Below are 13,394 nucleotides of genomic sequence, written 5' to 3'. Positions count from 1 at the left end.
TCACCCAACTAGTTTTATGGCTGAATGTGGATTTGAACCAGGGTCTCCCTGGTCCTAGTCCAGCACTCTAACCACTATCAAGGCAGTGTGTGCACACCTGCATTCAGAGTGGGGCCTTACAGCCTCAGTGCCTCCTCCAAAACATAAGTCAGCCTACATGCACATACAGCTACAACGTGCAATAAAACAAACAAAAAACCCACTCCATCTTAAGAGTAAGATACACAAAATGAGCAGGCAGGGCTTTTGCTGGGGAATCTCAAGGTTAGGGCAAGGAAGAGAGAGAAACTAATAAATTAATTCATAAGGGGTACACTTGTGAACAATTCTGGAATGTTAATCAAACTGTTAATCAAACTGTCCCCTCCTTTCCTCTTCCAATAAATCAGAGCAAACGGCAGAGGAAGAGAGATTTCGTTTATCCTTCTGCAACAATCAAATCCATGTGCCCATGAGCTGCTGGAAGGCCAAGCCAGCACAGCTAAGTGCCTCCCCCTTGCCAACCCCCTCCAACAACAGAGCACAGAGAAAAGCTCACCCAAAGAAAGGAAGATTGGATTTGAGCGGGATGGGGAGTGGGGTTTATTTATTTATTTATTAAACTTCTATACCGCCCATACTTTCGTCTGGGTGGTTAACATAAAAACAATTAAAACACATATAAAAGTTAAAACAATGCAACAATTTTAAAACAGCCATAAAATTAAAGACAGACAATTTTTAAAAGCTGGGAAAGCTTGGGTGGAAAGATGGGTTTTCAGGTGTTTTTTAAAAATTGCCAGAGATGGCAATTTTATTAATAATAAACACATTTCTACTATGGGTTTTGTTTGGTCTTTGCCTAATTTCCTTGGGTTGACAATAAATGTTGAACTGAATGAAAAGAACAGAAAAATACAAAACAGGTGCTGTCTTTAAGTCTAAAATGATCCCTCACTAGTAGCCATCACATGCTGGAAAACCTCAGGCCAGGGGACTGCTTAGTCTGCATTCTTATGACTTAGGACGCCAGTTGTGCACCTGACAAACACTACTTATACAGCCAATTATTGTCACTCTTCATTACTGCATGAATATCAAATGGTTATGTGTCACAACACCTTCTTATAATGAATCTGACTTAGAACCAAGTTAAATATAATTTAATGCAATTTCCATAGGTAAGGCCTGAGATTTAACTGGGTAATCCTGAGCAGTTTTATGATCACGCATGAGATCTTAAATCCTCACAAAAGGAGCTGTTCCTTACAGAAGACATTCCCAGCCCGCTCACATCTATCCTCCTAACTAGAATCAAATAGCTACAGTGAGCCTACATGATCCAGTCACCAAATAACTTAAGGAACACACCTTGGATTGAAGAGCTGCTTTCACACAGCTGCCCTAAAACGAGATTGAACTGAAGAGCTCGCTCCGGCTCCTTAGAGCTCTAGGCCACGCCCCCTTTGCATGTGATGTGTCACATGATGACATCACATGCAAAGGGGGCGTGGCCTCGAGCTATAAATTGCCAGAGCGAGCTCTTCAGCCTCATTTCAAGTGCTCAAGTGCTAATGTAAGTGCTATTTCAGGGCAGGCTTGCTGCCTAAAAGCACCTATTTTCTCTTTCTCTCCCTCTCTGCAGGGAGAGAAAGAGGAATAGATGCTTTCAGGCAGCAAACGCTCCCTGAAACTAATGCGAAAGTCAGTGCTCAGGGAGGCTCCTGGGTGGGGGCGTGCTCCCGTCCCCAGACTCAGAGTGAGGACAGCGGGCGCGCGTGCGGGGGGGGTGATTTTCAATTTTTTTTTAAAAAAATCAACTGTGGTGGTTTGGGGCGGGGGCATGGCAGGCACTTGGCACCCCCTGCAACTGGTGCCTATGGCACGTGCCCTGCCTGCCCCACCCTGGGTACGCCTCTGCGCACAGTGTGCGTGACGTCATGTGCACAGGCATATTGGAAGGGGCCACCGAGCAGGGCTGGACGCAGGCCACTGCTCAGCTGGCTCTGCGCCTGATGTTACATTTCATTATAAGCAAGGAATCAGGAGTCATTCCACTATTAAATAGCTTTATGCTAACATCTTAATCAGTACATCATCTTCCATTTCATCTGGGCATCACTGAAGCTGTCTTTTACCGAGTCAGATCAATGCTCAAGCTACACAGTATTAAACCCTGCTAAATGAGCAAAGAGGCACCTTTTAAAGTGGTGATTCTCTTAGATTTAGCAGGGGGAGAGCAACTGACCTTATCCAACCCTAGCACAGCATCCCTCCCATGGCTGTTGCTGGTGTCTGCCTTATGTTTCTTTTTAGACTGTGAGCCCTTTGGGGACATGGGGACATCTTATTTATGCGTTATTTATTTTTCTATGTAAACTGCTTTGAGAATTTTGTTGAAGAGCAGTATATAAATATCAGTAGTAGTAGTAGTAGTATTGACGTATTTTTCTAGCAGTGGCTCTCCTGAGTCTTGGGCAGAGGTCTTTCCCAGCCCCTCTACCTGAAATTTTTTACCTGCAGATGCCAGGCATTGATCCTGAGAACTTCGGCATGTAAAACATGGACTCAACTGCTGAGTTGTGGCCCCTCCCCTGACAAGCAGCCACAATGACTGCTGAATCTAAATTGAATATCAATGTATGGAACCCTGACATGCTAATTTTCCAAGCCTGTGGCACTGATAGGAACAATTTACCAATATAAGCTTTCATTATAGATGCATGTCTAATTTGTAGCTAATTAGTATAATGATAATTCTTAGCTTGGATATCCTTGTTTTGCAAATCCAAGTATTGCCTTGTTCATTTATTATGTATCACATATGGTACCCTCACTGACTACACAAAAGTAACTGCAATAATTTTATAGTCGAGATACTCAAATGGATATTATTGCATATATTTGGAATACACCATTGTATTGCATGTAGCTGGATCAGGTTGTCGGTTTATGGTGTGATAGTTGAGCTGTGACACTGGCATGGTGCTTCAGAGAACTGATGGAGAGAGACCTTTTGTGAGTACAAGGGAATAGTCCCGACTCTCAGGCCGGAGATAATAAAAAGTCTGTGCCAGGTGTAGAAGTGTAGGGACCAGGTGAGCCTTTCTAGGGAGGGAATTCCATACATCAAGGCAACACCAGCAAGAAGGCCCTCTCCCTTGTTGCCATCTGCCTTACCTCCAATGGCTGCAGCACCCCCCAGATAAGGGCCTTCAGTGACAATCTCAGGAGGTGGATGTAGGAATTGATGTTCCTTCAGCTACCAGGTCATGTAGGGCTCTGACGGAAAGTACCAGCACTCTGAATTGAGCTTAGAATGCACTGGGAGCCAGTGAAGTTCCTTAAATACTGATGAGATATGTTCCCAGTTTGAAATTTAGCAGCTATATTTTGCACTAATTGCAAAGAGCCATCCCTACTTGGCAATCTGGACTCACCTTACTTTCAGTATTAATGGTAAAGACAGTCTCTCTTTGGTCTAAAAGCTTACAAGCATAAGCAATGTTGACTGCTGTTTCCTGTTTATCTCCAGTCAGCACCCAGGTCTGGATTCCAGCCTCTCTGAAAGCAGCAATGGCATCAGGCACTCCATCTTGCAACCGATCTTCAATGCCAGTTGCTCCTGATTAAAAGCAGAAAATGAGAACCAAGCCCCTGCTGACTATGCTGAACACATTTCATGCACATAACTAGAGCTATAACTAGACCAACACCAAAATTACTGCTGTTTTCCTATGTCACCTATGTATTTCCCAATAGGCCCCCAAATAAAACAACCAATAATGCAGATTTTTTCTGTTTTTAGTTTACATCTTATAAGCAACATTTGAATAACTAGTAAATAATTACAATGCAAATAAGCATCTCCCTGAATTTAGCTTCGGAAATTAAAAGCTCTACAGTAAACAAAAGAATATTAATTTTACTCAGTGCTGAAACATCACATTTCATGGCTGACATACAGACTAACACCATGCATGCCAAAAAATGTTCCATGTGCAACAGGGGAGGGGCAATTTTTGTTGATCTCCCCTTCCCTCTGCGGGTTGTATGACTCCCAGGTACATATTTTTTGAGAGGCAGAAGTGATTGCAGAGGAAAGGCAAGACTGGCAAAAATCTTCTCTCCCCACTGAATACACAGAATGTTTTTCAGTGTATGTGACATTAGACTGGATGTCAATCCCTGGTATGGCAGTAGCATTGGTCTGATCCAGAGATCCTTCATTGTATGTGGAAACAGTGGTCAGAATGCAGAGGAGCTATTTTACTTTTGCAAGTAAAATATGCAAGAAGTTTATGCAAGAACCTTTGTGATGAAAGTCAATCTGCAAGCCAGAAACATATAATACATGCAGAATCATGTTTTTAGATGCAGTTTACTATGCACATCAGTTGCTCTAGTGCCTGTATATCAGTGCATAGAACTGCACAAGTAGTAGTTTTCTCCTTATCATTATTATCTGAATAATGACCCATAGCTTTCAAGAGGTAATATCATCGCAAGAAATATTCAAAACTTAAGTGAAAGCTGACCTGTTTAATTGAAAGACATTTACTAAATAAGTCAATTCCTTGTCTCATCAAAGGGAGTTGGAAGGTTATATTACATTTCCTTGCTTGAAATGTTTTTTTTTTAAAAGATCAGAAGGCTAAATGAACACTAAAGATAATTATTGACTGAAAGAGGGCTAACAGCTCTTCCAGAGGTTAGTATTAGCACTGATAAGCACAGTAAATTAAATGCAAATTATGTTGCCTAAAGCATGGATGGCTAACTTGCACCATGGTTACCACAAAGGAGGTTTATAACACTCTTGGACAGGAGCACAAGCCTTGATGTCGCATAGTCAGGCCCTGGATTCTGTCTGCCTCTCTGATCATGCACTGCTCCATGCCCTAGTACTCTGCAATCAAAACTACATGAAGACATGGTGCACAGCATTATGAGCTGAAGTGCACACTAGAGTAGCACTCTTTCATGTTGTGAACTTGCCAGAAAGGGTGAGCACCACTGATTAAACAAACAAATTAACATCTGGGGAAGTAAGCTTAGGACACTGAACAGAACTTCCAAGAAGTGTGATGATTTCTAATTCTGAAGCTCTGCCTAGGATTTTGGTTGTCCCACTGGCTCATATATTACATTTACTGGTTCATATGGTACATAGAAGTAGGGAAAGAAGAGGCTCCAGCAACTTTACTCAGGCATGTGAGGTGTGTGCAAATCTTACTTTATATTTTGTGGCTGAAGTAATATAACATATATATGACAAATAAAATAATTTTAATTTTAAAATGCATCATTAAATAGCATTTCCTATTATGTCATTTCAACTCTTTGCTCTTATATATGTGCAAATGTATACACACTTGGGCAGTGAGAATAGGTCAGATTGGGCAATCCTAACTGAGCCTACAAGAAATGCTATGTTTAATGATTCTTAAACATTCTAGTTCAAAACAGTGATAAAACAGAATAGAATAATCTAAGATAATTTTTGATATAAGGCAGTTATAGGTAATTAGATAGTAAAAATAATGTATTCATGGATATATTGGACAACATCCAGACTAAAGCTGCCCTTATGTTAGAATGTTGCTTGAGCACAATGATTTTTGCGAATCCCTCTCCCTCTACTGTCTCCAGTGTATGTCCCTGAGGATCCATCAGCCCTTAGGGACATGTTTTTAGGGAAGCATCAGGGGTGACAGAGTGAAAGGGAGGACTGAGAAAAATCATTGCATGAGAAAAATGTTTTAGTGTAAGAATGACATCAGTTTGGATTAGGGATGTGCAGAACTGGTTTGATCGTGAACCATACTGCCATGAACCAGGCCGATTCGAGTAGTTCAACTGCAAACCGCTTTGAACCACTTCCTACTACTTCAGTCCAAATTTGGATCGAACTGCACCAAGTGGTCTGTGCACATCCCTAGTTCGGATGCTGCCCATCATTACTTATTGAAAGCAAGTTTATATAATACATAATTACCTGAGCCATTTTACATAATACATGTAAACCGCCCTGAGCCATAGCGGAAGGGCGGTATAAAAATCAAATAAAAAATAATAATAAATAACCTAACTGGCAGACTTGAAGCTATTGTGCATATCTTTATGTATGTGTTTTTATGTGTGTATTTGTATCTACATGTATAATTTGCAAAATGATAAAGGAAGATGATATAAGTTGCAATGCTAAAAATGCCTGTATCAGAAATAAAAAAGGATGAGATACACTTCCAAATAAACGTGTTTAAGGTCAGTTGTAACTCATTAATTCCATTAAAAGTCAAGAATACCAAGTTATGCTTTCCTCCAGAATGAGTTGTTTAAAAGATACCTAGTAAGGTGAGTTTAGTCTCCAGATGTTGCGCTGTCTCCATTAATAGTTCATCTCTGTTGTCAATAGCCGTTTCTGCCTCACGACGAAAGTTAGCCCATTTCCGAAAGTCTTCCTCACTTAAGACCTATCACAAACCAAGATTTCAGTGAAGAAAAAATACGTTCCTGCAGCATGCTGGGTTGCTTGAAGTAAACATTTCAGATGAGTTTACCTGACTTATGGCTCAGTCTTAAGACCTGCTGTACCCGCAAATGCATGTTTGAGATGAGTGGTACCAAGAGTTGTTTTGGTGCAGCCTCACAAACCATGAAGGTATGCATGCACTGACGGAATATTACTTCAGAATGCTGGGCACATATTTATAATATTTTTACTACATAACATAGGGTAAGTAGCATTAAAAATATAAGTAGCCCAATCTTGAGCATTTACTCAGAAGGAAATCCCGCAGGGCTCAAAGTGATTTACTCCCAGATAAAGATGCATAGGATTGCAGCCTTAGTTTTGTAAGCATTCTCTGTAGAATTGTGCTCCACTGAACATATCCTTTAATTAAAGCATTATCAGTAGGGTAGCTGTGTGAATTTCACAGGCATATAAAGGACAGAGAGTGAGCTGCTGCCAGTCTTCTATGTCATGGTGACCTACTCTCCACCTCCTGCTATTTCCTACCCATTGATGATCCCAAACACTCCGTTCAAGCTGTGTGAATGGGAACTCTAGCAGATAAACATCCTTTCCCTTCTTCCCGCTGACTTGCCACAGACTGTAATTCACACATAATTTCCTTGGCACAGTTTTTGGACTGCTTCCACAAACTTCAATGGGAGACTTCTCCAGTGCTACTCTAGCAAAGCTTTCTGCAGAAAGCAGCCCCAGGTTTCAGACCATACATGGCAGTGAACTGGCCTAAATGAAGCATGTAATGCTTAAAATGTGCAATCAGATGCAAAAGTGCAGTTCCAAAGGTGCAGAGCAAAAAATCAAGACATCAAGCTGTATGATGTAAGCTGATGTAAAAGGTGACTGATGATAAAGGGAAAAGTAGAGTGAGTAGGCCAGGCTCGTCTAGAACCCAGGCCCTGATCAAGCATGCCCATCGCTCCTCTCACTGCCAAAGACACTTCCTGCAGACTCCACTGCTATGCCCCACAGTCTTCACCAATGACTATAACACTCTTCTGCAGTAATGCTGTCACAGTTCTGAGTATTTTTGCCCACTCTCTGTAGGCTTTCTAAATGCCATGGAATGGGCCTCCAGTAAGTGCATGTGTGCACAGGCAAGGAAAATGCACAAGCGTGTGCTGTAGCAGTGCATGTTATGTGCGTGAAACACACAGCCATCCTGCAGTTCTAAATTTTCCTGTTAAAAGGCCCTAGAATGAACTAATATGTGAAATATAAGAAAATATCTATTTGATTGTGAATTTGTTTGGAATCGCTAAATTAGGAACAGGTAGGATAATCACAAGAAGAGCTGAAGTGGAAGGTTGGATTAAAGAACTGGTGCAGTTAGTTGAATGTTCAGATAATTCATTGGAAGGAGATTAAAAGGAATAAGAAACAAGACTGTGAAGGCAAATGTGGAACAATCTTTTCACAGGGGAATGGACTTGAAAAATCAATATAAATTCCATTTTTCCCCAAGCAAAAAATATTTAATAATTTTGGTTAAAATTAAAAATAACTGCTTCTTACCTTCTTAGCTATGCACAGGGTTCTCAGGCCATCTCGTGCATACAAATCTAGATGTCTCTGTGTTTGAGCTCTTATTTTTCTGGTCCTCTTTTCCATAGTCATACTAGCTGTGAAACCCAAGCAGATATTCTTTATGCCAGCTACAGAATATTCCAGGCTTTAGCCAAAATGACCATCTCATTCTTGCAAAAGCACACTAATATAATAACAATCTCTTTCCAACTCCGTAAGTGTATCATGTATGGACTCTGGTGTATAGTTGGGTGAAATCAAGGAGCATAACACTTTTAGAACAAGAGGGTTACTTTGGAAACACACTCACAGCACTTGTTAGAGGTTGTTGATTTTTACCCACAATAGGTAAAACAGCAGAGCATTAAGGAATGAGCACACACTCTAGTTACAGAGTAGGTAGCAGAGGATGGTTCGGATATTGCAGCTATTTAAAGAAAACACATGGAGATCCTTGCATGACTAAACACTAAATATTTATTGGTTAAATACACTTAGACAGGAAAGACCTATATCTAATCTAAAGGACTACATAGTGGATAGGTAAGGAGAGAGAGAGAGATATGTTTCCATCTGCTCTCTAGGAGGAAAGGAAGAATTGTGACTCAGCACAGGAAGTGCTGCAGAGTCAGTTCAGGGGTCCTAGAGTAGGGACAGATAGGGAGACCCTGACTCACTGTCTCTACTCCCAATGCCCCTAGTGGTCATTAGGACAGTTGGTGCAAAAGGTCGATGCACTGGAAGTTCATCTCCAACAGCACTTTCTCCAAACATAGAGGCTGTTCTCATGAGCAGCCAAGACTGGGCTAGGTCAACTAAGCTAAGGGATTGGCTGCCTGTGAGAACCAGAGGGAGCTGATCGGCGTTGCAGTGGCAAATCCACCTATGGATCCTCCTGGTTAGCTGATGTTAAGTGTGCGAGCATGCCCTTAGCTCAGGCTAACTGCTCATGTGCGAGTGCTGGCTGCTCCGGGAGTGCCAGTGGAGATACCCACAATGCATCATACATTTCTGCAGTGCATCGTGGGATTTCTGGGGGCTGGGATCATGCGTCCCGCCCCTGCACCTCCATGCTGCCTGGGCTACAACAGACCTTCCATGCTGCATGATCCGCATCCCCCTGACCCACCCAGACTCAGCAGCCGGACTGTCTGCCAGGAAGGTGAGCTTCTGCTGCCTTCCCTGCCACCTGCCCTGAAGCCCTCTCACAAAATTGTGAGAAAGGGCTCATAGTTTTCCTTTCCAGGGTGGTTTCCAGACTGCAAGCTGTACAGCAGTTGGAGGTGGTGTAAAATGCTTCGGCTTGACAGGATCGTATTCAAAACGCAAATAAAGGGTGGAAGCTGTTTGCTGCATAGTTCGTGGTACAGCTGTGGCTGTTCGTATTGCCACCCATAACAACGTGTTGTCCCAGCAGGGACTGTTCCTGTTGTTTGCCCTCCTACTGCTCCATTTTGGGCCAATGGGGTCGCAGAGGAGGCGGGGGATGGTGAGGCTTTAAAAACACCTTTTTTGGGGTGGCTTTGCACAAAGCCATCTGCAGGGGGAGCAGTCTTTTCTAGCTTGTGCAAACTTAACTATTCCTTGCCATGACTAACAATTAGTTTTTAAAACTAATTAAAGAACTGAAAGAGGAAAAGAACAGAAAGAAAAATAATCACAGAAATATAAAAAGAAATATAATCACAATAGGTTTAACATTAGCAGAGGAGGGAGAGGAGAGAAAACCAAATAAAAAGAAATTGCATCAATGCACCTTTGCACAAGAGCAAATAAATTTTGCTTTTTCTCAGGAATTTTCAGGAATTCTCAGGATTTTTTTTTAAAAGGATCATTTCAAAAGCTGAGCGAACACACACACACAGCTGGACAAAAAGAAACATAATCACAGACATATAAAAAGAACTATAATCACAATGAGTTTAACATTGACAGAGGAGGGAGAGAAATGAAAAGCAAATAAAAAGGAAATTGCACTGATGCACCATTGCCCAAGAGCACCCAGGAATTGTTTTTTTAAGGATCCTTTCAAAAGCGGAGAGGAGATTAAGATACTGAAATGTCAAATTGCTCCTAAAATGGGAAAATACAGCTATTTTTTTTAGACTGCACATGCAATGTTGCAACACAAAAACATGAAGATAAAACTCAGATGAAGGCTTCCAATAAGTGGACAGCACCTTGTTGTCATTGCATGCATGGGGGTATCAAAGCACAGCTAGTACGGATACACACTTAGCAAATACGTAGAGCAACAATTATAATGTGTAATCTGGAAAGCGCCCAGGTATGAGCTCTGGAACAAAACTCAAATTCATTCTTCAATATTTGCAGAAGAAGCTGGCCATGTGTGATACTGATTTGCTAATGCCCATGATGTTAAAGAAATTTCCCCACTCCAACTCCCGGAATGTTGTACTTTAAAATGTTTCCTATTTTTGTTAATAAAACAATGAACAAATGAATGAACAGATATACATATGACCCTTTTAAAAATACAGAAGGCTGATAGCAAAGAAAGCATCCCGTGGCCACTACTATTAGCCACTGGCTAAAGGGCCAGGCCACTGGAAAGTTGCACCCCCTGCGTCTCAGGAAGAACATCATGGCTAGGGTGTGAGCAGTCTGACCCCATGCATTAGCCAAGGAAGAAGAGCTGTGGGGAGCCTGCTTCCCTCTTCCCTGCTTTCTCTGCTCCACCTGGGGACCAAGGGCAGTTAAGCTAAGTGTATGTGTATATGTGAGCTTTTTGTTGTTGCTGCAATCCACTGTAAGCCACCTTGAGCTTGGTCAAAAGGTGGGGGTACATAGATAGATTAGAGAGAAAGACAGGGCAAGATGGACAGCTGACCAGTGATTGATCTGCTTATTTCACATGTAGGTCATTTCAGTTGGGAAACAAGATAGAAATCAGGCTTACTCTGCAGCTGAAGGACCCAGTGGCCCAGTGCAGATACAAAACTCTGTGTAAACCTCGCTGAGCCATTTATGGAAAGGTGGTATAGAAATCAAATAAAAATAAATAAATAAACACTGAATCATGGTTTTGTGCTATATGAATGAGATTAGGGGAGCCACAGACAGGCATGCTTCTCCCCTCTCTTTCATGTGAGAGAAGGAGAGTGAATGTTTCCACTTTTACTTGAAGAGCAAACCACAGATCTGTGTTACATAGGAGCTCAGGGAACTGTGATTTGTTAACTAACTAGAGTTAGAACATGACAGGATATCAAACCATGAGTTGATCGTGGTTTGATATCCTGGTTTGCTCTAACTTCCATTAGGTAAGCAAGCCACAGTTCATAGTTAATGTTGATCAGCATTTTGCTCTTAAAGTGGAAGAGAAAACGTGCCCTCATTTGCAGTGCGTGGTGGGTGAGGGGCTGAACTTATGCTCCCCTGGTTTAATGTCCTTTTTGAACTGGACCATTATGAGCATTCTTTTTATAGCAGAGCTGTCACCGCTGTATATTATGCTGGCTTAAATCATACTGATACCAACATGACTTCAGCACTTAAGTTGTTCAAAGGGACTTGTTAAAGTGTGCTCAGTTTTCTCTAGATTGTGATCTCCACAGTTAGCTGCCCAGTAACAGTGCCTCTTTCCCCTTATGTTACAGTATCATAATATGCAAGATTCTCATGCTATTACTGTGGAGCACATAAAGCCATTAATGTAGGCTTTCTGCAAATTCTAATTAGGTTATTCTATATGCTAAGCACTCCCAAATTACGCAGACATCTCTGCTCTGATCTGCAGTAGGAACGCTTGTGGTGCTAAGATTTGTGCTACCAAAATAATCCTGTGTACCAGATATGTATTTCATGCTATCCAGTCTACGTATTGTCAACAGTTTATTGGCAAATGCAGAAGTTACCTCTGGCAGGGTCTTCCAATAAGTCCATAATGACAGAGTCAGCCCCTTTGGTGTAGACGATTATCTCATTGGTAAGGGGATGCCTTACCACCACAGACATTCGTTTTCGGTTGGAGTCAAATCCCAAAGTGAATAAGAGCTCAAAGGTCAAAAGGGAACCATCAGGAAGCCTCACAGTCACTTGCTCAGAAGTCCTGGCTACTAATGTGAACTGGTAAGCGCAGGCTGCATGGACAAGGGCAGCTTCATCTGGACTCTCAGCTTCATAACAAAATTCTGGCTGCAAACCTGCCTGGTTAACATTCAGTGAGGGACCGCTGATCCCTGAGGCCTCTTGCTCAGTTATTGAGGCTCTGCGAAAGCCGTCATCATCTATTAAAGTGGAGCAGCTTTGGGTAGGAAAATAATCGCTTGTTTTAGAATCAGAACAGACTCTCGTGCTTTCTGTATTAGAACTCTCTCCTAAGGCTGAACTCAATTGAGCTGATGAGAAAGACTGGCTGAAGCTTGCCAGCTTTAGCCGCTGGAACAGCTGGTGAATTTTATCCAGGGAGATTCCTGATGGTTTCATCAGTGATAGAGTAGTCACCTTGAGAGAAAAGATGAGACTAGGATTAATTACAGCTGAAATTATACAGTACAAGGCACGGCAGTGTGTCTCCAAATCACCAGAGTATTGCTGTTCATCATGCAACACATTCGTTTTAAGAGGAGTATATGCCAAGTGATGTCTCCAGTTATAACAAGGGGCGCCTTGAGTTGGCATCTAGACTGCGAGTATTTGTTGTTGTTCACATTTTTTGCATTAGAGATGGAAACTCTTTTGCAAAAGTACTGAGATAACTAAAGAGGAAAATATAATTAGAGAATTCAGTTGGATACATCACCATTTGGGAGGTAATAAATATATAAAGAATAGGGCTGCCAACCACAGATGGTTTACATTGACAAATTGTCTGGCTTTTAACTGGTTACTCAGTTAATTAACCAATTAAGTTTGCAAATATTAAAAGTGCTTTTCTGGTGATCTTAAATGATTGTGACATCTAATTTTAAGTATGTGATAACTTAGAATTTAAAAAAAAGAAAAACTCTTTTCATTCATTATTTAGACCAAAGTGGTCAAAGGGTGGCCTTTGGACTGTATTCCGAACCTGTGAGCTTTTTCTCTGGTCCTCTCCCTCTTCTGCATGGAAGATTGGACATGCAAGGGGCAGGTTTTTACCTAGCAGGTACCCATCTTGGCGTGAGAGAAAGAAGGGTTCTCTAAACTTTAGAGGAAATTCTTAAATCTGGTTTTAAAATCAGATTTATGACTTGGTAATGTTCTGAAAATTCGCAAGTTGTCCATATAACTGGCAATTTCTGAGGCAACTGTCTGACAGTGGCCTAGTTCAGGCAATCCAACAAACCACTGTCTTTTGGACCAGCTGAGCCCATGTACTCTTTCTCCCTCCACTTTCCCTCTTACCTTG

At 41.6% G+C, this 13,394-nt stretch overlaps 1 protein-coding gene across 2 annotated transcripts in view; it reads right to left on the bottom strand.

Annotated features, from left to right (window-relative positions):
• Positions 1-13,394, bottom strand: part of ATP10B (ATPase phospholipid transporting 10B (putative)) — a 103,544-nt gene that overhangs the window by 20,981 nt on the left and 69,169 nt on the right. For both annotated transcript variants that reach the window (XM_053301768.1, XM_053301769.1), the window contains 4 exons: positions 11,920-12,508; positions 8,030-8,136; positions 6,329-6,455; positions 3,420-3,604 (listed from right to left, as the gene is read on the bottom strand). In XM_053301768.1, the coding sequence (XP_053157743.1) occupies positions 3,420-3,604; positions 6,329-6,455; positions 8,030-8,136; positions 11,920-12,508 (1,008 nt within the window). The remainder of the gene's footprint in view (positions 1-3,419; positions 3,605-6,328; positions 6,456-8,029; positions 8,137-11,919; positions 12,509-13,394) is intronic.

The sequence above is a fragment of the Hemicordylus capensis genome, chromosome 2, assembly GCF_027244095.1.
Source record: "Hemicordylus capensis ecotype Gifberg chromosome 2, rHemCap1.1.pri, whole genome shotgun sequence".
Lineage (NCBI taxonomy): Eukaryota > Metazoa > Chordata > Lepidosauria > Squamata > Cordylidae > Hemicordylus > Hemicordylus capensis.
The sequence above is the reverse complement of the archived record's forward strand: the minus strand, read 5'-3'. Positions and strand labels throughout refer to the sequence as shown.